Source organism: Ambystoma mexicanum, chromosome 13, assembly GCF_040938575.1.
Source record: "Ambystoma mexicanum isolate Mex_15411 chromosome 13, UKY_AmexF1_1, whole genome shotgun sequence".
NCBI classification, from domain to species: domain Eukaryota; kingdom Metazoa; phylum Chordata; class Amphibia; order Caudata; family Ambystomatidae; genus Ambystoma; species Ambystoma mexicanum.
The window spans coordinates 389433014-389457251 of record NC_090938.1 but is presented as its reverse complement, the minus strand read 5'-3'; the positions used below and the strand labels follow the sequence as shown (position 1 = coordinate 389457251).

Here is a 24238-nt window from a genome sequence, read left to right as displayed (position 1 = left end):
GGCAAGATACAGAGATCTGTGTTCACTCGGGAGGTCACAGATTCAATCCACTCAAAGGTTGCCTCAGCCCTTCATGCCTCCTAGATAAAAATAAAATGGAGTACTGTTAAAATGTGCTCAAGATAACAACGCCAATTCTTACAGCGATTAGAAGCGGGAAGAATCCATCATGGAGGGGCCGTAAGACATGGTCATTTAATAAAGAGTGCTGGAGCACAGAGCATAGTGGATGAGACTTTGAGACAGGGCCTCAGAGCCCAAATCTTGGTTAAGAAAATAAAAAAAAGAGGCAAAAAGATTGGCTGTAAAAGGTCTTCCCACAGAAGCCAAATGGAGGGCTCATTCTAGGGCAATGCTGCTGCTGTACTCGAATGCGCAACACATGAGTACTCCTATGTTTTGATGAATAGGCCAGCTTGGGAATGCCCCATTAAGTGTGTATTGTCCTGCAGATGCCCATATCTGCTTGGTTCCAGTATATGACAGGGATATAGTAATAAGCAGAATACACATCCCTTTGAAAATACTGAATATGCAAGTTCACATATTTTCTAATCCGCCTTTTCAGTCCATCATCCCAGGCAAACATGGGGCCTCTGTGGTCAGCTTCGCCCGAAGCAGTTGCCCTTCTGTTTGCCACCGCCATGAAGACTCATTCACAGTAAGTTGTTCCGCAAACGTGGTATTGTGGGGAAGGTCGACCACACAGCAGCCTGGAGAAGAGATGGGATTGTATACAAGAGGCAGTGTTTGGGACCAGGATCTCCATGGAACTAATGTGCTGGGGTCTGGGTCTACTTCCTGGGATGTTCCAGTGCCTGTACGTCCTCCTGCGGTGGCTGCCAGTTCTACCTCATGTTAGATACAGCACGCATGAAATGTAGCCTGTGCATGACTATGGCAATGGTTACTACAACATAGTAGGCACTTGTGTTCTGCCATCACGTGAAGGAAAACTGAAGGGACTCCTGCTGAGCAAAGTAAAGGTGAGAGATGCTACTAACACACATAATGGTAGCATGGGCACCATTGCAGTAGACTTTGCATCGGGATGTCGTCCTGTGCATCACACATCCCACTGGAGGTAAGGTGGTCTAGGGAAAGTTCTTGTTGGGGATGTGTTATGTATATGGAAGGCGTGCATCAATAAGGGGATGGAGCTCATAGGGAGATCAGTGTTGGCTTGGGGAGACCCCATGACTGTTTAAAAAGGGGAGGGGTTGCCCATAGAAAATGCTTTTCTCTAAGAAGGGGAGCAGAGGCTCTACTGTGCATTTGTGAGTAGTAACAGACATCGAGCACTAGTTACTCCCATGGTATTGTTAAGGTGCTTAACAGGTATCAGGTGGCCTCAGACCTGAACCCTGATCCCCTGTTGGTGCTTTAGATCAAGGGAATCTTTCTTGCCCCGTGCGTCCATTACAGCTGTATAATCAGTGCAGGCTGTCAGATCGAGCCAGGATGTCACACAGCAGACGGGTGCAATTCCCACGGCTGCGTGTCTGCGACGGATGCTGCCCGTTTGATGACTTGGATGAGCCTTCATTCAGCCAGTTGGGCCTACTCGGGGCCGTACGACGAGTCTAGGAACACAAACCAGAGAGACACAACAAGATTTAGGAGCCACTTCTGGTGATTAAGCAGGCATTTGGATAAGAAGGACATGAAGAAAGTGGAAAGTAGGATAGTGAAGGCCGCCACAGATGAGAATTGAGGCGTCCATGTGCAACCTTTGTAGATGAAACGGGTGAGGAGCCTGGGGGATGCACGCGGTCTGAGGGGGCGTTTGTGGACTGAAAGAACAGGCTGCTTGTGGGGTAGGAGAAACAGCTTGCTTGTGGCATAGGGAGGACATGGATGTGTGCAGGAACAAGAAGAACAAGCAGTGTGTGCAACTGTGAGGGAACAGGTCTAGGATGCTTGAGGGTTGCAGGAAGGGAGTGCTGTGATCAAAGATTGTAGTGAACGAGAACAGTAGGGAACTGGGTGTCACTTCTTTTAATTTTTACAGTTACACGTTTCCCTTTTTCAACTGTCCCATGTACTGTTACACATGAATGTGATTTGTTGTTTACACGTTATGTATATGTTACCGTGAATAATTGGTGTTGTAATATATGCCTTTCTTGATTGCGATCTGAATATTAAAAGATGAATGTGATTGTTTGTTTACATTTTACGTATATGTACATGTTATTGTGAATAATTGTTTCTGTACTATACGTTTTTTCTAATTGATTTTTACCTTAAAAAATATATATAATTGTATGTCTGGCTTAAGCGTGTCTTTTTCCGTTATATAACTTAGGCAAGATGAGTATAAGAAGTGTGACAAGTTCACGTATAGTTCCCTTGTCCTCAATTGCCTGACGCTAGAAGCAAGGACAAGGAAGGAACAAGATTGTGCACACATTGTGAGGAGGAGTGGCACAAAAGTGTACGGATAGGGGATAGTCTTTTGGTTTGATATACCATGTACTGTTACAAGCATGCCTCTTCATTTTCCTTCATAGACATTTGGAAGGTAGTCACGTCGCTTGGCCTCCTCCAGAGCTGGTAAGAGATGCAGCTGTGTGTCAGACCTTGCTAAATTCTGTTTCCGGTTTCATGTGTGGGTGGGTGGGTGGGTGGGGCAAGGGCTGCAGGGAGAGCCTGCCCTGCATGAAAGATACAGGTTTTGCAAAGTATGCTGCAAAAGTTGAGAAATACAAATGCATCAGACGTCTATGTTGTTCTTCTTAAAAGCCAATGCCAAAGCAGATAAATAATGTCCTTTTTATATCAATTACCATTTTCTGCTGACTCAAAGGTGTGCACATATTTGTTAATTTAAAGCCATACGAAAAACAGTGCCTTGACCATATTGCCATGTGGGTTGTTATTGGCACCCTCCAGAAGCATCTGACAGGGTCTGTATAGAGGGAGAGGGGAAGATTTCTCAATGATTCTTTTTCTACATTAAAATATCGGGACATTCACTCGTCCACCTGAATTGAGTTTTTTGTAAAACCTAGATGTAGCCTGTGCCCGCCTTGTAGGTGCTATGTGTCAGTCCTTTCAGAAGCAAAGACGAGTACAGGGAGCTACCCAGAAGAATGAACAGTGGGGTTGGGCCCTGTTGGGATGCATGTCCAAATCCCTGCCCCCTAAACGGCAGTTTGATGAAAAAAAAAATGTTTTTATTGCTTATTAGTTTATTACAAAACGTTTTACAAAATACAGACTAAGACAGATCCTCAGCTCCAAAAGACCTCAGAGTAAAACTCTTCTGCTAAGCCCAGTACTTCTCAAGAAAGGGCCATCATTTCAATCATAGTTTCCTTTCGCCATTTACCTCCTTTTCAAAGGGCAGCACCGCCCCATTTATCCATAAATGGTAAAGAAAAAAGCCAGAGGTTGGCATCAGGTCTAGTTTTTTTAGATTCAGGCATTTTCTAATGAAGACAATCATGGCAATAGTTCGGCTAGGGCCAGATGCCACCATTCATCAGGAGTTAAAGTTTCCTCATTTTTGAGGAATTTGGCTAAATGCTATGACCTCAATTCCGTTAGAGCCTCGCAGACAGTCGCTAGATGTTGCAGTGTTTGCCGAGATTCTATCCATCTGCAAAATCTGCACATAGGCAGCATTGGCAGACATTTTCCCCTTGCTGCCAAGATCTCCATAGATGGTAGAAGGTTAAACCTAATTCTCATCAAATTGGCTCTACAAATAGAATCCGGGAATTTCTTTATGTAGCTCAGTGGTAAGCCAAATGATTTCTCCTCAAGCCCCAGCTGTTTATACAGTTTATACTCTTTACCTTCCACCCAAGTCTTTATCCAATCTCGTCCCTAGAGTTTCTGTGTACTTTTGTCTGAATAAAAATCTATTGAGGGCATAAAGAATTCAGGAAACATGGCTGCAGGAAGAAGGGGCCAGGGGGGGTTTAGCAGTAGGTGACGTACAGGAGGGGGCCAAGGAGTGGGGGGGTGAGGTGTTCTGAGAAGGCTCGGGGGAGGAGGGGGTGTACCTGTGGGGTGAGGGAATATAATAGTAAGGACCATGTAACAGCCAGCCCTGCTTCACGGCAGAAAGCACTGAAATGCCGCCATTTTAAAATTGAATTCAAGAAGGCCAGGCCCTGGTACCAGCAATAGCGTATATTGGCATTCAGTGCAAATAAACTTTCCCATCCCCATTCCTAGCCCATGCAGTAGATGAGAAAGGCATTAAAGCCACACTGACACACCAGCCATTGTCTCAGGTTGCAGACCCATGCAATCAGAAAGGAATGCAAATATCTCAGCACGAGTAGGGCTGCACCTATCCTTGAACGACGATCTACTGGGTGCCAGGGCAGAGGTCCTGAGCTGCCAAAGGAGCCAACACAGATTTAGGGCACTAGCGCACCCCTAGATAATGATCACTGTCCTGGCTGCGTACCGGCACCCGCGAGCAGAGCATGTCCGATGCACCGGCACCATTCTGAATGGTGCCATTGCATCCAACCTCCCCATTCCCAGAATGGGGAGCATTTTTTTCCAGTGCCCGTGAATGGGCAATTACCGGTCCCGCAGGGCTGTAATGACCCGGTAATTACCCATTTGCGGGTGCCGGAAAAAAATCACAAGTTTGGCGGCAGCCTGCCGGTTTTACCGGCATGGCTACCGCCAAACTTGTAATGAGGCCCACTCTATTGGAACTACCAGATGCCTCGCAATAAAACTCCTAAATCCCTCACTATGTGACTGACTAATGTGGTCTTGGAGGAGCCCAGGTTAAAGTCTGGGGAGAGGGCAGCCGTCAAGTGGGGAGCACGGAACAGGCACTGAGCTCATGTTTCATTGCCAGGTGTGCATCACGTGAGGTGTTTGTAAAAGAGGAACATTCTTAAGCGGGCCGCCATTCATGTCATTAGAACCAAAAGTGCCAAGTCCAAAGACCGCGTGAAAGGGGATGGGTGCAAAGAAACCAGAACCAATCATCTGACATGCCATGCGGAGCAGTGGTATGTACATAGGGGGCAGCCAATGAGCTAGGGGAATTAGTACCATATTTGGTTTGCGTCAGAGGTGACGACAATTTCTTTTTAAAAGTGTTGTATTGCTTAGAACTAACCAGTGCGCTCCATGGCAGCCGGGTTTGAATGCCCCGGCTGCCATGTACCTTTCTCTTTTGTATGAGAAATAAAACATTGTTATACGTGCAAGAAGTGCACCTAGCCTTTTTCCTTAGAGGATTGTTTTTATTCTGGTGGTCTGCCCTACTGCCCCAGTCACATCAGGGGACAGGCCTCAGCCGTCATTTGCACCAGGCCCCAGCCATCATTGCCACCAGGCCTCAGCCATAACTAGCCAGCCTGCAAACGGCACTACAATCCAGCCCTTCCATCAGCTTTGTTGCCCTGAGCCGCCTAGCGAGATGGGACTACCCGCAGGTGTCATCCTCTGGCCTCATACTCCATTTGGGTTGTACATGAGTGAAAGTAAGGGGTCTGTTGCGTCGGACACGCCCCAGGGGTCCTTCAGACCCCTCCAAGTAAGGGTGAGCTGACGTAGCAGGTTGCCATTTAGTTGGTGCTCACGCTGGGGAATCCTAGGTTAAAAGTATAAACGTGTTTTTTATAAATAATGAGGGGTCCCCGGTGGGTTCCCTATCAAATTGACTCTGGTGTCTGTGTCCATTAGTGAACGAAGAACTCAGGGTGTAGCCCATCTCCTGTTAACAGCGATTTTATTTGTCAGGTGCAGCGGCCCTCCCTATCCAGATGGACTGGTGGGTGGAGCTGGTGGGTTCCATAGGGATTGTCCCTGCTGCATGGAAGGGAAGCGCACTCCCTTACATGGATCAGGGCCAGAAAGCAGGGGCTACATAGAGGTCATTGCACGATTCGTTTTCAATACACTAGAACTATTATGAATTAAGAGTGCAGAACTGTGGTGCAATTATACAAAATATCCTACTAGTTTGTAAATGAAATGAAAAAGTCTGCCTCCTTTTTTCTTTTTTAGAATTTTCAGGAGGCAAAACCTCCAAAGCCCTCAATAGCAGCTACAGCTAAACCGAAATCTGTTTTTACTGAAATGAAAGCCCTCGAGGGGGACCCCTTCTTTAGCCTGTGCCCCTGTGTTGGCTGCCTAACAGCCCCAACACAAACTTTGTAATACAAGCTTTGTTTCATGGTCTCAATGGCTCCCATGCCCTCCCACCACTCCATGATGCCTCCTCTTTTTATACTTACATTGCTTTTTTGTTACACTTTCACCTCCATTTGTAAGGCTAAGAGAAGCATCTTGCTGGCGGCAAGTGGAGGAGCAGGTGGTTTGTGGTAGAGGTAGGAACAGAATATGTGTGGGATCGAGCAGGACAGAGGGTTTGTGGGATGGGATGGCACAGCCGGTTTGTGGAAGTGTGAGGAAGAGGACGCACGTGGGACTGGGAGGATACGTCTCATTGTGGGTCTTGGAGTGATACACTGTTTTTCAGGTTGGTCTCTGAGAATGTTACTTACCCCTCCTTGCTTTTGGATCAGCAGACTCCTGTTGCGCCATTTCTGTGCGGAAGATCCCATAGGCATCGTAGGAGAAGACCGCCATCACCACGAACCCAAAAAGCTGCAATGGGGAGAGATTTCCATAGGTTATTCACTGGTCACCTATCAGTGGTTTTTATTTTTATTCTTATTTTTATTTTTCTCTCCATCTTTTCCATTCCCTAAATTTCCACCCCTTTCCCGCCTCCCCATCTCTGTGCCAAATGTACATTATATGTCTCAATATGTTCTAATTGCATTTGCTTTTCACTATTTTCTGTTGAATGTGTTCAAATTGCCATTGTAATGTCTCTTTTTCATTTCCATTTTTGCTGGTTATTTAAAATTTTGTTTATATTATAATGTACTTGTTAACCGCCCTGATTGAAAAAGGCACAGTACGTGCCGAAACGTGTCTCAAATAAGGGCTACCATGATATATTAAACCAAATATCAACCTCATTTATGTGCTGCTGAAAGTTTTTTACTATAGTGGCGCAACCCATGTGTGAAAGTAAATCTCCATACTTTCACAGGTTTGCGACACACCATTAATGTTGGGCGCAGGGCACTGTAAGTTGATATCTCAAGACCCCACCTGTTAAATAACATGTAGGCCCCACTCACAGTAGGCTAAACAGGGGTGGGTGTTGCTGTGTAGCGACATGAGTGTCTCTGTACTCCACATAGTCCCCACAGAGCCCTCACTGACGTCTATAACACTGTTTACATTTTTTATTTAGCTTTATGTGACTATTCAGAGTTGCCCCCGTCCCTCCATCTCTTATTGGGCCAAAAAAGGAATAGGAGAAAAGGATAACTAGCAAACGAGTTTATTTTAGCTTTTCGTCCATAAAGTAGGCTCCTAAATTCATTTGACAGTTTGTATATTTTATGTATTTCTATCTTCTTTTTCATATCTTACCTTGCTTTATTTTTTTTTATATTTTAGTCATTCATAAAGTATTATTTCCATGTGGCTTCAGCATAACATACATGCATTATTTCAAGGACAGGTAGGAGGTACTATAGAGTCTAAGCTGACCCTCAGTTAAGAACATATATTAGTACCTCACACCAGCACTGGAAGACTTAGCACTTGAATTAAACATGTTTGAGTCAATGAGGATTGCCAACTCTTGCACTTGGTAGGACATATGAAGCAATACACCGCCATGTAAATTGCCATCAAGATGGATCCTTTTGAACTCAGAATGAGTTTAAGGTGGTTCTTCCGGCCTCATACTTCCTGGAGTATTCGTTCTAGTGCACTGCCCCAGACAGATTCGGGAGCTCTGATCTGAGATGCTGCTTAGGAAAGTTTTCATCTGGGTTTGAGGGTAACCAGATCCAGTGCACAGATCTCTTTTAGGGTATAGAACTTCAGAGAACTGGAAGCCTGGGGGCGCTCCGTTTAGGAATCTCTTGGTTTAGATTAGGAGCCGCGTAGCTTTTATGCAGCCTACATTCTTAGTGTGACATACCCAGCTCTTCCAGTTACTTTCTTTAGGGCCAGGTAGTCAGACACTCTGCAATCCTAGTTCATTCCTAGATGTCTGCTTAGGTCTACACAACGTTGCTCCCATGGCTCGTGAGGATAGCTCGGGGGCAGCATGCTCACCTTGGGAGCAAGACGACATGGAGCAACACAGGTTCGGTCCGCGCTTAGAAACCTCTGGGTATTAAGCGCGTTATAAATAGCCTACCATAGTATATCCTTGTCACAGTGCTGGGCTTTGAAGCATAGTATGTAGCCAGGAAGTAAACAATGTGCTCCGCCATTCAGTCTGTGCTTCAAAAAGCTGAGGGGAATCTGAAAGCTCTCTATGGACATAGTACAAACTGAGTTAATGTTCTTGTTCAAAACTGGACCTTGTTTAGGTCTGGATCCAGCCGCCATTCCTGAAAGATGACAGGCAACATATATTTCTAGGAGTGCAGGTGGCTTGTTCCTGTATGCCGCTGCTCCTTGCTCTTTACTGACGTGCAGTGATATAGGTGAGTGCTGGATAGGGTTTCAAACCATTACGTTTTTCGTGGTAGACTTATTTTACATAATTTGTCCTACTAGTTGTTGTGTGATGGTCTAGTGTTCTGATGTGACGTGAGCGTCATGATTTTGTCATGACACTCACTTAATAAAAGGGGCTCTCCTGGCGCTGCGAGGGCAGAGCAGCAGAGCCCCAGGAAGTGGCAACTCGTGTCTGTGCCTTTGTGGGTTGTGGGCCTGCCACATGGTCGTGGCCTAGTGCGCAGCACGGCCGGAGTGCCCTCGGAGCCGTGGCTGCTGGAGACTGGGGGTGAAACCCCCAGTGTGAAGCCTGCGGCTGGTGACACCGGGCGCCCTAGGGTGTCCCCCTGCCAACGATTCACCGGCTGCCCCGCCGTATGTTTCCTTGTCGGGTGATCCCGATAACAGCTGTGGGCTGCCCCGGTGACCGGAGGCAGACCACAACATTGGCGACGAGGTCGCACCTGCCAGGTGGTGTTCGTGGTGGGCGGAAGAAAGGACCCGCGCACACGGTCGCAGTCGGCGGCCATGTGGAAGAGACGGCGCATCCTACTGAGGGTGGCCCTGCAGTAGCCTGTGTCGCGGCATTGGCCGCATGTGGGAAGAGAAGTGGGTTGAACTGGTGCCCACACGCCCATGTATCATCTGTCACCACCAGCACCCTTCCCCCAGCCCCAGCGGTGCTCTGCACGAAGGCGCATGAGAGGTTGGGGGACGGAGAGGCCGCATGCTGTGAAGGGGCGTGACCAGAGCGGAGTAGCAGCCTGACGCACGAAGGAGTCGGTGGGGGGCCGCGGAGTGCGCTGGCCCGTAGTGGCCAGCGGTGATCCCCACAGACGGGGGCTGCGCTGCAGTCATCCCTGCCCCCCCCCCCAGAATTTGGGCCGAGAGCAGACCCAGGTGGCCCGACAAAAGAAGGGGGCATGGCCCGATCCGGCTCCGAGGACAAAGAAAAGAGGCGGAGCCGAGGCAGCCGGATTCGCGGCAGGGATCAATGAGGACATCCCGCTCGGAGCGGGTAGTGAGAGCAACCCCATCCAGCCTCGGGCCGCATCTGGGTGAAAACGAAGCACCATATACGGGGAAGAGCTGGCCCGTGGACAGTCCCTCTGCACTCGGCAGCTGGTACAGAGGAGCAGAGCTCTCCCTCCGTTTTGCCCGTTCGAAGAAGGGAAGAAGACTCCCGCACCCGGGCCGCAGTGGTGAAGAGCCTCGGCTGGCCCACAGTGAAGGAGGGCCCATCAACACCCTGGGCTGAGGGAAAACAATAACAGTCTATCTTCCAAAAGGGTCTGGCCTGAACATTGAAAGCCCAGATAAATGGAGGGGTGCCATCAAAATCCCCAGAGTTCTGTACCTGCCCAGGCCCTGGGGGTAGCGGCTCCACCTGGAGTGCTTGTGCGCCCCTGGGCAGAAGTTGTGTGCCCACATTGGTGTAGAGTGCAGCGGGGATGCCCCGATCTGCCACCAGCAACACCCCCGAAAGGGAAACGACTACCCCGGGAGCATTTGGGGTGCTGTCGAAAGACCTCCCCACAAGGTGGTCAAGCTACCTGAGGCCCAGTAACTGCGGGCACCCCTCAACACTGGTGACTGCAGCTGGCATCCCCAAGAAGATTCAGCATGTCAGCCGACGAGGGGATATGTCGTGGCCAGCTGGCACCAATACCCCATTTCGATGTCCTGGGTGCGCCTGCAAGTCTGGGGGCCCAGTGGGTGGCCTGGGTGGAGAACCTGGAATTGTATTTTGCTGCAATGTAGATCAAAGACGCAGCCAAACGCCAGACACACCTGTACTCTGCCGGACTGGCTCTTCAGAGGCTGTTCCAGACATTAAGGCCCCGAGATCAGTCATACGATGCAGCCATCGCAGCCCTGAATGAGTATTTCAGGCCCATGGTCAACAGAGACTATGAACGGTTCAGGATGAGGTGTGCGAGGCAGGAGGAAGGGGAAAGCCTCGATGCATTCCACGGGAAGCTGCGCGAAATTGCACTGTCCTGTGCCTTGGGGAATTTCGAGGACGAGATCCGGGCGCAGATCATCTACGGCTGCAGCTCCACCAAACTGAGCAAGCAGGTTCTGAGGGACCCAGCGCTGACCCTCGATTGAATATTAGAGCTTGGCCGGGCCCAGGAACTGGCGGAGGTGCGGGCCTCGGTCATGGACTCTTCTAGACACCACCTCAAGATGGAGGTCCCCATGCAGCGAGTGAAGGTTGAGGAGGTGGCCGCTGTTGGCAGGTGGCCAGGAGGAAGAGGGATGAGGAGGGGAGACTGGCCGAAGAGAGACCCCAATGCCACAATATGCCATCAGTCTGGGTGGGATCTTCAACACCTGCAGGACTGCCCGGCGATAGGACAAATCTGTGGAAGGTACGGGAAAGGAGACCACTTTGCACGGGTGTGCCTAGCCCCAGCCAGCATGGTGGGGACATCAGGGGGGAACGTGGAAAAGGGGAGAAGGACCCCCAAGGTGGCGGCGGTCCAGGTGGCAGAAGGGACCCGAGAAGTACCATATGAGATGGGGAGGAGGAATATGAAAAGAATATATTTTTTCTTGTCTTGCAGTGGCGCAGGTGGCCAGTTTGATCCCAGGATCTTCTGAGTCGGAGGAGCCCGTCGTCGGGCTCAGTAGTGTGCGGACTGGAACACACCTGTTTGTTTTGCAGTGTTAAAATGTGTGAGGTGTTAGTAGCTTTTAGGGGGTGCGCGGACTGGAATGCACCCAATGTTTGCTGTGATGATGTAGGAGCACAGTGGGTGCGTGGACTAGAAGGCACCAAGTTGATGTTTGTGGTGGGGTTTTATTTTTGTTTCTTTATAATAAAGGAGGGATGTTATGTGGTGGTCTAGTGTTCTGATGTGACGTGAGCGTCATGACTGTGTCATGACGCTCACTTAATAAAAGGGGCTCTGCTGGCGTTGCGAGGGCAGAGCAGCAGAGCCCCAGGAAGTGGCAACTCGTGTCTGTGCCTTTGTGGGTTGTGGGCCTGCCACGTGGTTGTGGCCTAGTGCGCAGTGCGGCCCGAGTGCCCTCGGAGCCGCGGCTGCTGGAGACTGGGGGTGAAACCCCCACAGTGTGAAGCCTGCGCCTGGTGACACCGGGCGCCATAGGGTGTCCAACGATTCGCCGGCTGCCCCGGCGTATGTTTCCTTGTCGGGTGATCCCGATATCAGCTGTGGGCTGCCCCGGAGACCGGAGGCAGCCCACAACACTAGTAAACAGGGCTGTAAATAGTTCCGGCTTTCGCTTTTGTTTAAAAAAAAATGCAAATGCGTACATATGCGCGCGCCTCACATATGCTGTTTATCCCCCTGGACAAGGTTTCTGGGCAACTCAGCTGCCTTCCCCTTCTGATGACAGAGAACACCCGTCCAATAGTGGGATGCGGCACTGCCAGCGTGTCCTTCCGCTGGCCCGCCCAAAAACGTAAGCACCACATAACCATAGGCAGGCAAGTTTTACAACAACAAATGTTTGTGCATATCTGTGCATGCATGTCTGTGTCAGTCTGATTGAGTAAAAAAGTGCAATGCATTTGCTGGGACCTGGGCCGCATCATCGTGAAAGTTGGAGGTAGTTAAAAGGCTGGTAAATAAATTATGAGTGCACCATCTGTTGCCCGGACTGGGCTTGGAACATACATATAAAGGACGCGGAGTCAGAGCATTCAGGAAACAACCTTTTTTATTTAAACGTATACTGGAACTGGCATACTCACGCCAACACTCCTCCCTTTCCTCCCACAACATGGAACACGCCCCCAACAGAGGGGCTTCAAACTTAAAGGAGCAGTGGACCTTTACACCACCCCCTGACAAATATTCAGACGTCCAGCTTAGCACTCTTCCACCCAACGTAGCGGCTTCTTCGTCACACGCTGGGGTCTGGTGCTTCTTTAACGTGGCTCACTTGCTGCTGGCAAGTCAGAACTCGCCCAGCCATGCCCTTGGTCCCCACCTGGCGGGAGTCACAATTCGTCCCTAGGCTCCATCGCCTCTGGGTCCGGCGGAGGCAACTCGGAGTCCTACCTCTTGACAAAGTGTTTAAACAGGGAGCTGTTCCTCGTGATCTCCTTGTCCTCATTTTGGGCCGTCACCATCGTCCGTTTGACGGTGGTAACGTTCATGGGCTTCGGGGCATATCGAGAGTCCGTCTTCTTGACCATTGGTTGTTGGACAAGGACTTCATCCCCAATTTGGAAATCCTTTGCCACCGCCCGGCGCCTCAAGTCTGACTCCTGCTTAGTCTTCTCCTTCACCTCTGTCTCTCTCTGGATGACTTCAACATCCGCTTCACCGGGGGCCGAGGATTCTCTCACGATGCGAGTGTGCCCATCATATCGTACCATCAGCTCGGCCGGGGTCTTGGTGACGACCTCGTGAGGGGTATTCCGATAGTCCCGGAGAAGCCGGCACAAGGCTTGATGGGGGTTGGTGGCCTCCATGCGTGCTCTCTGGAGCATTTTCTTTATGGACGCCATGAAGCGCTCTGCCATCCCATTTGCTTGAGGCCATCTTGTGTTATCTTGACGTGCGTGGACCCAAGGTGCCATTATCAGACTTTATCAGTCTCAGGATCCCCCATTCACTCAATACTTCATCCAGGATGGCTGCAACGTGGGGAAATGCAGTGGTGGTGATTTTCTTCACGATGGGGAACCATGAATCAATGAGGAGGAGAAAGTACTTCCCTGACTCTAACGGTCAATAGAAGTCAACCACAACTTGCTCCCATGGTCGCTCCTGGATATGCGTTGGTTGAAGGGGTATCGGTGGTTCCGCGGGTGCTGTGCACTGGCAGGCGAGTCAGTTCTTGATCCACTCGTCGACCAGTGAGTCCAGGAAAGTGAACCAGACATGACAGCGCAGCTGCCTTTTTGTGTTCTCTGCTCCACGGTGGCCCTCATGGGCAGTTCGAACTACCTCCGCTCTGAGTGCTGCAGGGATGACGATGCGGCAGCCCCTCAGTAGGATATTGTGATCCTTGACGGCTAGTTCCGTTTGCACTCTGGCCAACCTCTCCATCTCCGGGTGAGCCAGGGTTGCACATCGGTAGTCTCTCCATCTGTTATTGCTTGTCAGACTGATGGCTAGGGAAGTCGTTGGGTCAGCAGCCGATGCGACCGTGTCCAAGGACAGAGCAGGTAGGAGTGAGCTGGCTACCATGTAAGCGACATCCCTGGCTCGGGTAGTAGAAGGGCCCCCTGAGTGGCGGAAGAGGTAGTCTGCTGGGTTCAGATCGCGTCCTGGTCGGGGCACTATGTCATAATCATACTCTTGCAGTCTGATGCCCCATCCATCGATCCTTGGGGGGCATCTTGGTGCGTGGGTTTCCAAATAAGGACAGTAGCACCTGATGGTCTGTGATTAAGGTGAACTTCTTCCCAATGACAAAATTGTGGAAGTGCTCACAGGCCCAGACGGCTGCCAGGCTCTTCTTCTCGGCCTGGGAGTAAGCAGATTCAGGGGTGGACAGTGATCTGCTGGCGTATGCCATGATGTGCCTAGGGTTGATGTCGGCACCACTTCTCTGTGCTAGGGTAGCCCCCAAGCCGACAAGGCTGGCATCCATGGTTATCTCTATGTGCCACCATGGGTCAAAATATGCCAGGCGATGGGCGTCCGTCAGGGCCTTCTTGATGGAGTCAAACGCTAGCTGGCATGGGGGGACCATTGAAAGACGGCTTCTTTCTGCAGTAGTTTCCTGAGTGGCTCGGTGATCGAGGCGTAATGGGGGATATACCTCGCACAGTACCCGGCTATCCCCAGGAAATATCGAACGTCAGCCACCTGTTGTATCTCCTTCAGCTTGGTGATGGTGTTGACCTTGTCGGGGGTCATCCCATCGACTGAGAAAATGTGTCCAAATAATTTCAACTTGGACTTGTTGAGCCTACACTTGTCGATGTTGAGGGTCAGTCTTGCGGCCTGGACTGCTGTGCAGGTGGCTAAGAGTGCAGCGTTGTGAGCTTCTTTGGACACCCCGAAGATGAGAATGTCATCGCTGTAGTTCAGCGCTCCCTGGATTGGTCTTATTCTTTGCTGAACAGCTTCCTGAAAAATCTCGGGAGCTGACGAGATTCCAAAGTTCAAACACCAATATAGAAACAATCCTTCGTGGGTGGCAAACGTTGTTATCACCCTTGAATCAGGGTGTAGCTCTAGTTGGTGGTAGCCCTGTATCAGGTCCAACTTGGAGAACATTCTGGTGTTGTTAAGTTGCACAATCATGTCCTCCATGCATAGCCCGGGGTGTCTCTCCTTCTGGATGGCAGTATTGGCCATCCTCATGTCGACGCACAGGCAGAGCCTCCCACCTTCCTTTGGCATGATGACCAACGGGGATACCCATGGGGTCGGCCCCATGGCTGGCTCGATGATGCCATCCGTGAGCAGTTGGTCGAGCTCTATGGTGACCGCCTCTTGAAGATGGAACCCAACGCGCCTGGGATGTTGTGGGACAGGCCGTACTGATGGATCGATGTGCAGCTTGACCGGTGGGCCTTTTAGCTTGCCCAGGCCCGTGGGGAAACCTTTCCATGATGTTGGGCTTTTTGATGAGCCCCGAAGGGTTATCAGCAGTGATGGCTCTTACTGTGTCCTCTCTCGTGTGGCTGACAGCAGCCAACATTATCACGTCATCCGTGCCAAAATGAATGTCAATAAGCCCCAGGCACGAGGCGGTGTAGTAATTGAGAAGACATCGACACTTGGTGGGGCTTCGGATGACGTGTATGGTTGTGTCGGTCTGCCGCCCTTTGAGAAGGAGGCAGCACTTGAAGTGGCCGATGGCGTGCATAGGCTTCACTGCACCCCACTGGAAGATTCAGGAGTATGTTGTTTCCAATGCTGATTTATCAGGGATTCTCAGGTGTTCCTGCTCTCCCATAATGTTTACTGTGGCCCCCGAGTCTACTAGAAATTGAAAGAGGCTGTTACCCATCTTGACAGGGATTCTCGGGGCCTCCTTGACCTCCTCGATGTCTCGGACGAGGTTGACGTATTCATCTTGTGCCTGTTGGTCGTAGTATGATATGCTCTGGTGAGGCATGAACATGTACTGGCTTTCATCTTCTGAGTACCCCTCAGGGGGTCCGTCATATCCACCAGGCGGATTGGTTGCTACTGGTACCCGAAGTCTTGTGAATAGTCTGAGTACTGGTATTCGTCGACTGCGCGAACATACCGCTGTGGGTTAGGCTGGTAGAACCTGTGTTGAAAATGGAACAAGTTACTTACCTGTAACTGTTGTTCTCCAGCATGGGTCTGGCATGGATTCACATGCTCATGAATACAACAATACATACCAGTACACACATGCACAACCACGGGAGGTGGCAAGGCTCAACATTAAGCATTTCATCAACTCAACATTAAGCATCTCTTACCTCCTCACCAGGCCCACCTTCAGGCGAACAGGTTGCGCAGCACTGCCTGGCGGACTCAGGACTCCTCCATGGAATCCCGGTCGATGCAGTAGAATCTTGTGAAGGTGTGCGTTGACCTCCACGTAGCAGCCCTGCAGATGTCCAGCAGGGGCACACCAGATAGGAACGCCGTGGTAGCAGCGATTGCTCTGGTCGAATGGGCTCTCGGACGACCGAGAAGAAAACAGGTAACATCAAGGGCTTGTTGAAATGGAAGTCCGATGGCACCTTGGGCATGAAGGAGGGGTGCGTCCTCAGCACCACTCTTGTCTCGTGGAAAGTCAAGTATGGGGGCTTGGAGGAGAGGGCCTGGATCTCTCCCACTTGTCATGTGGAGGTGATGGCCACAAGAAACGCTGTTTTTCACGACAGGAACTTCAATGGTGCTGAATGCAGAGGCTCAAATGGCGGCCCCATGAGCCTGGTCAGCCCCATGTTGAGCTCCCACGCCGGGCCCGGAGCCTTCACCGGCGGGAACGATCGGAACAGTCCCTTCATGAACGCCTTCACCAGGCAATGGGACCACAGGGATGAGCGCCCCAGAGTTCTGGTGTAGCGGGAGATAGCCGCCAGATGGATCTTGATGGAGGCATGGGCCGGCCCCGCCTTGGCCAGCGATAGCAAGTACGGCAGCCCTTGAGGGGCCGTAATCCACAGAGGGTTAATCTTCTGTTCACGGCACCAGACAGAGAACCTCTTCCATTTGTGTCCATAGCACTTGAAAGTTGAGGACTCCCTGGCCTTTGCAAGCACCTCTTTGCAGTCCGGCGGAATATCGTACCCTCCGAACCCTAGTACTGCAGGAGCCAGGCCTGCAAGTTCAGCGACCCCGGGTCTTGGTGGAGGATGGCGCCTCCTTCTCTGGAGAGGAGATCCGCGTCTGTCAGCAGTTTGACTGGGGGGGACGCTGACATGTCCAGAAGGTCCGGGAACCAGATCTGTCTCGGCCACGCCATTGCGACAAGGATCATCCTGCACCGGGACCGTCTGAGTTGGTTGATGAGTCGCTGTAGCAACGGCAACGGCGGGAACGCATAGAGGAACAGGCCGAACCAGGGGAATGAGAAGGCATCGCCCATGCTCCCCGGCTGGGGGAACCTGCTGGCGAACCTCCGGCACTTGGCGTTCGTCGCTGTCGCGAATAAGTCGATCTGGGGATTGCCCCATCGTTGGAATAGCAGATCCACTTGATCCTGTCGCAGTTTCCACTCGTGGCACAAGCGTAGCTCCCTGCTGAGTGAGTCGGCAATGGTGTTCTTTATTCCTGCCAGGTGGAAGGGTACCAGAAACATCCCTTGGGCGATGGCCCAGAGCCACAGATCCTGAGCCTCCTTGGATAGGGCTGGGGATCTGGTGCCTCCCTGCTTTTTGCTTCCGGATGTAGAACATTGTGGTGGTCTGTCACCATCTCCTGATGTGCCGGGGTCTGAAAGTCCATACCCGCCGCGAGATGCGTGCGGGTGCCCCACCACTGGATCGCTTGGCGGAAGGTCTCCTTGAGCGAGATCCTGTCTTCGAAGCTGCCCGCTGCTTGCATCCAACAGGCGTCGAGGAACTCCTGCAGTGGACGCATCCGCAGCCTGCACAGGCGCACAAGGTAGATGCACGAGGACATCATGCCGAGAAGGGACTTCATGGACCTCACCCTGGCCACGTCCATGGTCGACAGCCGTTGCACCTTGCTCAGGGTGGCCTTCGTCCTTTCCTCTGATGGAGAGGCCAATCGCCCCACTGTGTCGAGCCTAGCTCCCAGAAACAGTGTGACTTGCGACGGAAACAAGTGGGATTTCGCAAAGTTGATGGAAAATCCCAGATCCATGAGCAGCTGGATGGTCTTCGCTGTGAGTTCGATGGCGAGTTCTCTTGTCCTTGCTCGGATGAGCCAATCGTCCAGGTAGGGGTAGACGTGGATCCCCCGCAGATGCAGCCGCGCCGCCACCTGTGCTAGGCACTTGGTGAATACCCTGGGCGCTGACTTCAATCCGAAGGGGAGGGCCTTGGAATACGAATCTGAGAAACTTTCGATGCCCTTTTATAATGGGGATGTGGAAGTAGACATCCTCCAAGTCCAGTGACGATAGGAAGTCGCCCTCCTCCAGCTGCCCCAGCACGTGCTGGAGAGTGACTATCCAGAACTTCTGGGACTTGATGTACTTGTTTAAACGACGAGCGTGCAGGATGGGTCGCCAGCCGCCGGTCTTCTTTCTTACGAGGAAGTATCGTGAGTAGACTCCGGAGCCCCGGAGCCTCTTTGGGATGAGCTTGATGGCTCCTTTCTTCAGCATCGCCCTTACTTCCAGCAGAAGTTGAGGGGCGTGGTTTTCCTTTCTGGCCACGGGTGGAATGCGGGGGCACTTCTTTAGAAACTCGAGAGTGTTCCCCCGGGCCAGGGCATCCAGCACCCATCGGTCAGTGGAGATGGACTCCCACACGCTGACGAACTTCGCCAGCCGGCCTCCCAGCGGGGTGCTCAGGTGGGGGACCGACGCTACGGCCGGTTCAGTCCTGCTTGGTAGTGGCCTTGCCGCCTAGGCCTCCTTGACGACGACGATATCCTCCTGACTTGCCGTGTCCTCTGCATGCCTCCTGCAACGAGGAGCGGGCCGCCTTGCGGTACATTGAGGAGCCTTATGAGCCTCCAGAGTTCCGAAGGGGCAGCCGTCGTTGTTGCAAAACTCCCAAGGCCCGCGCCATTTCCGTGTCAGCCTTGATGGCCCGCAGTGACTCGTCCACTGTCTTGCCAAACAGGTTGTTTCTGTCGAAAGGCATGTCCAAAACTCTGGTTTGCACGTCCTGGTGGAAATCGGTTGCCTTGAGCCAACCACGCCGGCGAAGGCACCGTTGCCCATCTGGCAGAAGCCGGTGTCAGCAATGTCTGTGGCCACCGTTATGGCATGGTCCGACGCCACCTCGCCTTCCCGCAGTATCTCCAGGGCCTCAGCCCTCTTGTCGTCCGGGAGGAAGTCCAGCAGAGGAGTGATCTTAAACCACAGCTCCCTGTCGTAGCGGGCCACAATCGCAAGGGCGTTGGCCTCTTTAATCGAGATGACCTCTCGTCCCATGGCGTCCAATTTCTTCGCTTTGCCCTCCGGCGGGGAGGTCGAAGTTGAAACCATCACCCCTGCCAATTTCTTCTTGGCCACTGCTGAGACGAACAAATCCGGGTTCGGCTGTGCCCTAAGGCACATGGGGGCGGAATCCGGGATCCGGTACTTCTTCTCGTACCGGTCTCTCTTGGCAGGGGTCATGGACAGGTTCTTCAGGAGCTCCAGCCCCCCGTCCCAGATATCATCAAGTAACGGGACCGAGAGGACTGTCTTCCTCTTGGCCTCACGCTGTTGATAGAGGATACCTTCCTTCTTCTGTTCTACAGGGCAGAGCTGAAAGAGCTTGGATGCCCTGACGACCATGGCGTGGAAGGAACCAGTTGTGTTGGGCGGGGAAGCCCGAGGGGGTGGTGATGGAAGGCCCATCCCGTTGTCACCACCGTCATCATCCGTCCCCGTCGTAGCCGTCTCTGTTCCCGTGTCATCCCTCAGATCCGGGGAAGCAGATGAAGGTCGTGAGGGCTGCGCAGGCTGGAAGGGCAGTGGGGGGTGAGTTCTCTGCTTTCTTGGAGGGCTTCCCGACGGTCCAGGCTCTGCTGAGTCATCTGTTGGGGGTAAGGGCAACCTTGTCCTTATCTCTGTACACAAGGCCTGGATAGCCATCAAGATTGCTCCCGAGTTGTCCTGTGGCCCAGGTACCAGCTGCAACGGGCGCGACGGTTGGGGGGTGGAATCCTCCGCCTCCACGGGAACCTCGTCGGCGCCACGTCACTTTCTTCGTCCGCCTCGTCGGGATCCCTCCCGTGGGACCAGACTTCCGCAAACCTCTTGTCCAGGATCTTCACGACTTCAGCCAGCTCCTCTTCAGAGGCTGTATCTGTGTCCATGATGGCCACCGCCCTCCCCCTCTTTTTCCACCGGGGTTTTCACAGGGGTCTTATCGATGGGTTGAAAGAAGATTCCCTCTGTGGTGGCAGGGAAACTCTGGGCCCCGGAGGTCGCCTCCACTGGGGTAGCCTCCACAGGCTTCACCAGAGCCGCCACGATTCCCTCGATAGAGGCCTTAGCCGGGTGAATCAAAGCCTTCACGACTTTGGACGCGCTTGAGGCGTTCACCTTGGGGGAGGGTCGCCGCCTCGCTCCCCCTCGGCTGTCTCCGTCGGGATCGACCAGGCTTATCCCAAAGCTTACCCGGGTTCTCCGACTTACTTTTCCCCAAGCCAGAGCGTTGGCTCGTGGTTGATGGGTTGGTGAAAGTGTGCCCTGCCTGGCAGCCGAGGAGCCTGACCGTTCGGGACTCCGGTGCCCGCGGACTTGCAGTGCTTGGCCTTTTGTTGGGTCCCCGTCGCCGAGCACTCTCAAAGGTCTTAGAAGACCGTTCGGACCTCTTTTTATTATCACCTGCTGCTGGGCTCTTCCCCTCCAGCCAGTTGATGAGGCGGATACGCCGATCCTTCATGGTCCGCTCCGACATGTTCTTGCAAAACTCACAGTCCTTCTCCACGTGCGTTTTGTCTTCATGAAGGCAGTAGAGGCATCTAGAATGCTCGTCCTCCTTGAAGGTATTCTGCAATCCGCATCCAGGGCAGCTCCTGAACAGCTTGGATCCGGGCGTCGTGCTCCCTTTGTCCTGGGCCATGTCCATGCGGGGTAGGCCTCAAAGATCTTCTGGAATCCTCCAAGAAGCGGGACTCGACGAAAACTTCACCCTTGAGGGGCGTAGAAAATTCCGAAATGGGTCCCTGTTGAAAGGAAGTAGAAACTGTGGAGCTTGAGGCTCAATTGACTGAAAAAATGAGATCAAACTCTTTGAAAAATCGCAAAACGCAGTAAAAGCTCAAGAGCTATAGCACAAGGACTCCCAACACTTGACTGTGCGGTAAAAATCTGAAGATGGCTGCCAGAGGAGGGGTTTAGGTAGAGGGCAGTCATTGGCTGGGGGCAGTTTCACCCAGAGACCAGTGATTGGTTATTAGGAGAAAGACAGTTCAGAAACTAAACTGAAACTGATTTTTTCTTTACCAAGGATTCCCAGCCTGATGACGGGGAATATTCATGAGAATGTGAATCCATGCCAGACCCCATGCTGGAGAAGTTGAGGGTGCGGTGGTCGCTACGGCATCCTCATGGGCACCTGGAGTCTTGGGGTAGGAAACGGTCTCCCTTCTCTGCAGACCGATTGGAAATGTCCCTCTCTTCCACAGTTGGCGCATCTTTGCGACAGGGTCGGACACAACCCTGTATGGGGGTACGCCATGCCGCAGTGGTAGCACTGCCTCTGCTGTCGGGGACTCAATAGGTTGGATTGCCTGTAAGGTGTGGCCCCCCTCTCACTCTGTCGCGGACCAACTTGCTGGGTTGCTACGATAGGTTGTGTTGTCATGCTTTGTCACTGGTGCCCCCGTCATCAAGGCAGCTTGGGCGTCTACCCTCTCAAAGATTCTCGCCAGTTCGCTGACCTCTGGGATTGTGAGGAGCTTTTTTAGCAGTGTTTCTTGAGTATGGACGACAGGCAACCCTCTATTACACGTAGGCATATGGATTCGTAGAGGGAGAAGGCGTTGAACTGACAGTGGGCCCCCTTGACTCTCAGGCGGGCTATATATTCATCCACTGTCTCTTGAGGTTTTTGCGTGCATTGGTTGAATAAGTACCTCTCATAGTCTCTGTTTGGTTCAATGACAAGTAATCTGTCAAGGGCGGTAATTAACGTGGTAAAATCTGGTTGGTCGGCCGCGGGAATGGTTTTGATGATGGTTTTCACTCCCCCCCCCCCCCACCAAATTAAGAAATACGTCTCGCAGGTGTGGTTAGTCCCCCTCACTTGAACCCCTCACAAAATGGTAAAAATCCTCCATTCACTTGGTCCACTGTGGACCTTTGTTGGCCTGTGGAGGCATTGAAAAGGGAGGGACATGCGCAGCAATACAGACTTTGCGCTACGTGCGAGCTGAACAGCACTGAAGGTGGAGTATTCAGAGGTGAGCAGAGGACTGAAAGCTACCCAGTGGCACCTTACGTGAAAGTCACAGAGAACTGTTGTGTGCATATGCACTGCAGGCCCTGGGTATTGGCAGGCACGTGCTGTCTTGGCGAGCAGTGGAAGAGGGGCTACTAATGAGCAGAGCCACTCTCTAGGCAGCGTGGTAGACCAACCTCTGGATGATCCTTTGACGATGCAGTGTATGTGGGCCTCGCCTCTCCCCACCAGCGTCTGTACCAGTGTACGTCGGCAGGTGAAGAAGCGGCAGTTGCTGTCCCTGTTGGAGGCAGGAGAACACAAACGCGATGATCCATGTTCAGGCCTCCTGTGGGCACTCCTCTTCCCAGCGCAGGCTCACACTCTTCTGTGTCGAGCGTGTAGGGGCGAGTGCAGTCGCTGCATGGGCGGGGGAATATGGCCCACGCACTTGCTGGGGGTGGCGGTCTCAGCCGTGTTGTTGCTGCGGTCAGCTGCCCTTGAGGGCGGGTGTCGGCGGTCGCCTGCTTCTCTCACTGGCAGCCGCCATAGCTAGGTGCTTGTCACAGTCTGCAGCAGTGTGCGTAGCATCAGCGAGTGCACTCACATTGGGGCTGACGACTGTCGGAGCTTCAGACGGTCCTCGTCTGAAGTGCGATGCAGGGATATTCACGGGCCGGCCCCCGACATCAAAGGACGTGACTTGGCGGGATCGCCAGTCACAGTGTGCGGAGGGCACCCTGTAGAGGAGGAGGCGGCTCAGTGGGTTCACTGGTGGCACACGTGGACTCAAGTGCGGTGGGATCACCCGCTGGGAAGGTCTCTGACCCACGGGAGAAAATCCTTGTTGCCAGTTGTTGCCCGGACTGCGCTTGGAACATACATATAAAGGAAGCAGAGTCGGAGCATTCAGGAAACAACCTTCTTTATTTAAACGTATACAGGAACTGGCGTCCTCACACCAACACTCCTCCCTTTTCTTCCCACAACATGGAACACACTCCCAACAGAGAGGCTTCAAACTTAAAGGAGCAGTAAACCTTTACACCATCATCAAAGTGGTTAATGATGGCATATTATTGTGGTGGGATATCAAGACACGATTTACAGACTGGGGGAGCTGGCATACTTGTGGGCACAGCTCAGCTGGCAATACCAACAACATGAATGTGATATGCAGTGATGTCGGCGGCATTGTGAGCACAGCTGCATGAATTTGATAGCGGGAAAGGCAGCATATTATGTGGGCACAACTTCATGAAAGTGAATTAATGTGGCGATGCTGGCAATGGCGGCATATAAAAGCTTCTTGACATAACAGATTGGGGCATCTTAATGGTGATTTACAATGGCAATACTGACATATATTGTGGCTACAGGCATCATGACAGCTCTAGTGTGTACTGTTGATGTTGTGGCAACTGTTAGCGGTGTTCCGCTACCGCCACCCGTGAACCCCCCACCCCTGTTGCACAGAGACACGGAGATAGAGATGATACTCGTGTGGGCTCTACGGTGGCTCTGACGCCGCCGGGAACGCCCCCTTTATTTATAGGAGGCACGTGACGGAGTGAACGTCACCCCGTCGCGTGCATGCCCTTAAAGGGCCAACACCACACTCCGCCTTTTCCATAACAACAAACTTGGAAAAGAGAGGATCTAACTATCACACATTTCACAGAACACAATACAACCCTCATAGTCCCCAATTTATTGACAGCAACCCCGGATCCCCCGATGATGCTTCCACCAACATGGACATGTCCACCAGCCAGCATTCCACTTCAGTCTGTCACATAGTCAGTGAGACGGGCAGGTTTCCCACACCCTGTTCTCAGGGGGTACCTCCTGCCGACGTCTCTGGCCGCTGTACCATCGCCTAGTCCTCCACGAGCAGGAGAGTCTACTGCGGGTTCTTGACCCCCACCTTCGTCCAGTGCCTCTTCACATTCTCGGTTGTCAGTGCTTTCCGCTCTCGGCTCACCCAGTCTTTTGAAGAAGCTGGCATTCCTGGTCACTGATGATGCCCCGTCAGAGGAGGTCACCATAGATCCCTTTACCGTCATGACACCGAGGGGAGCGGGTTCATACGTGAGGGACAGCTTGCCTTGTGGGTGGCGATTCCTCACTAGCACCTCATCCCCCAGGGCGATAGTTGGGGGTCTCAGACCTCTTCGGATATTTTCCATCTGCATCCTTGCCCGTCTGTCCTCCTCCACTTGATCGTTATCAATGACAGCCGGCTCTCGATCCGCCACTTCAGGTATGACGTCT

At 52.3% G+C, this 24238-nt stretch overlaps 1 protein-coding gene across 1 annotated transcript in view; it reads right to left on the bottom strand.

The window, feature by feature from the left end:
- Positions 1–176: 176 nt before the first annotated feature.
- Positions 177–24238, bottom strand: part of CMTM5 (CKLF like MARVEL transmembrane domain containing 5) — a 91985-nt gene continuing 67923 nt past the window's right edge. Inside the window, exons 4-5 of the mRNA XM_069633951.1 lie at positions 6495–6597; positions 177–1583 (exon numbers count right to left, since the gene is read on the bottom strand). Coding sequence (XP_069490052.1) covers positions 1561–1583; positions 6495–6597 — 126 coding nt within the window. The 3' untranslated portion in view covers positions 177–1560. The remainder of the gene's footprint in view (positions 1584–6494; positions 6598–24238) is intronic.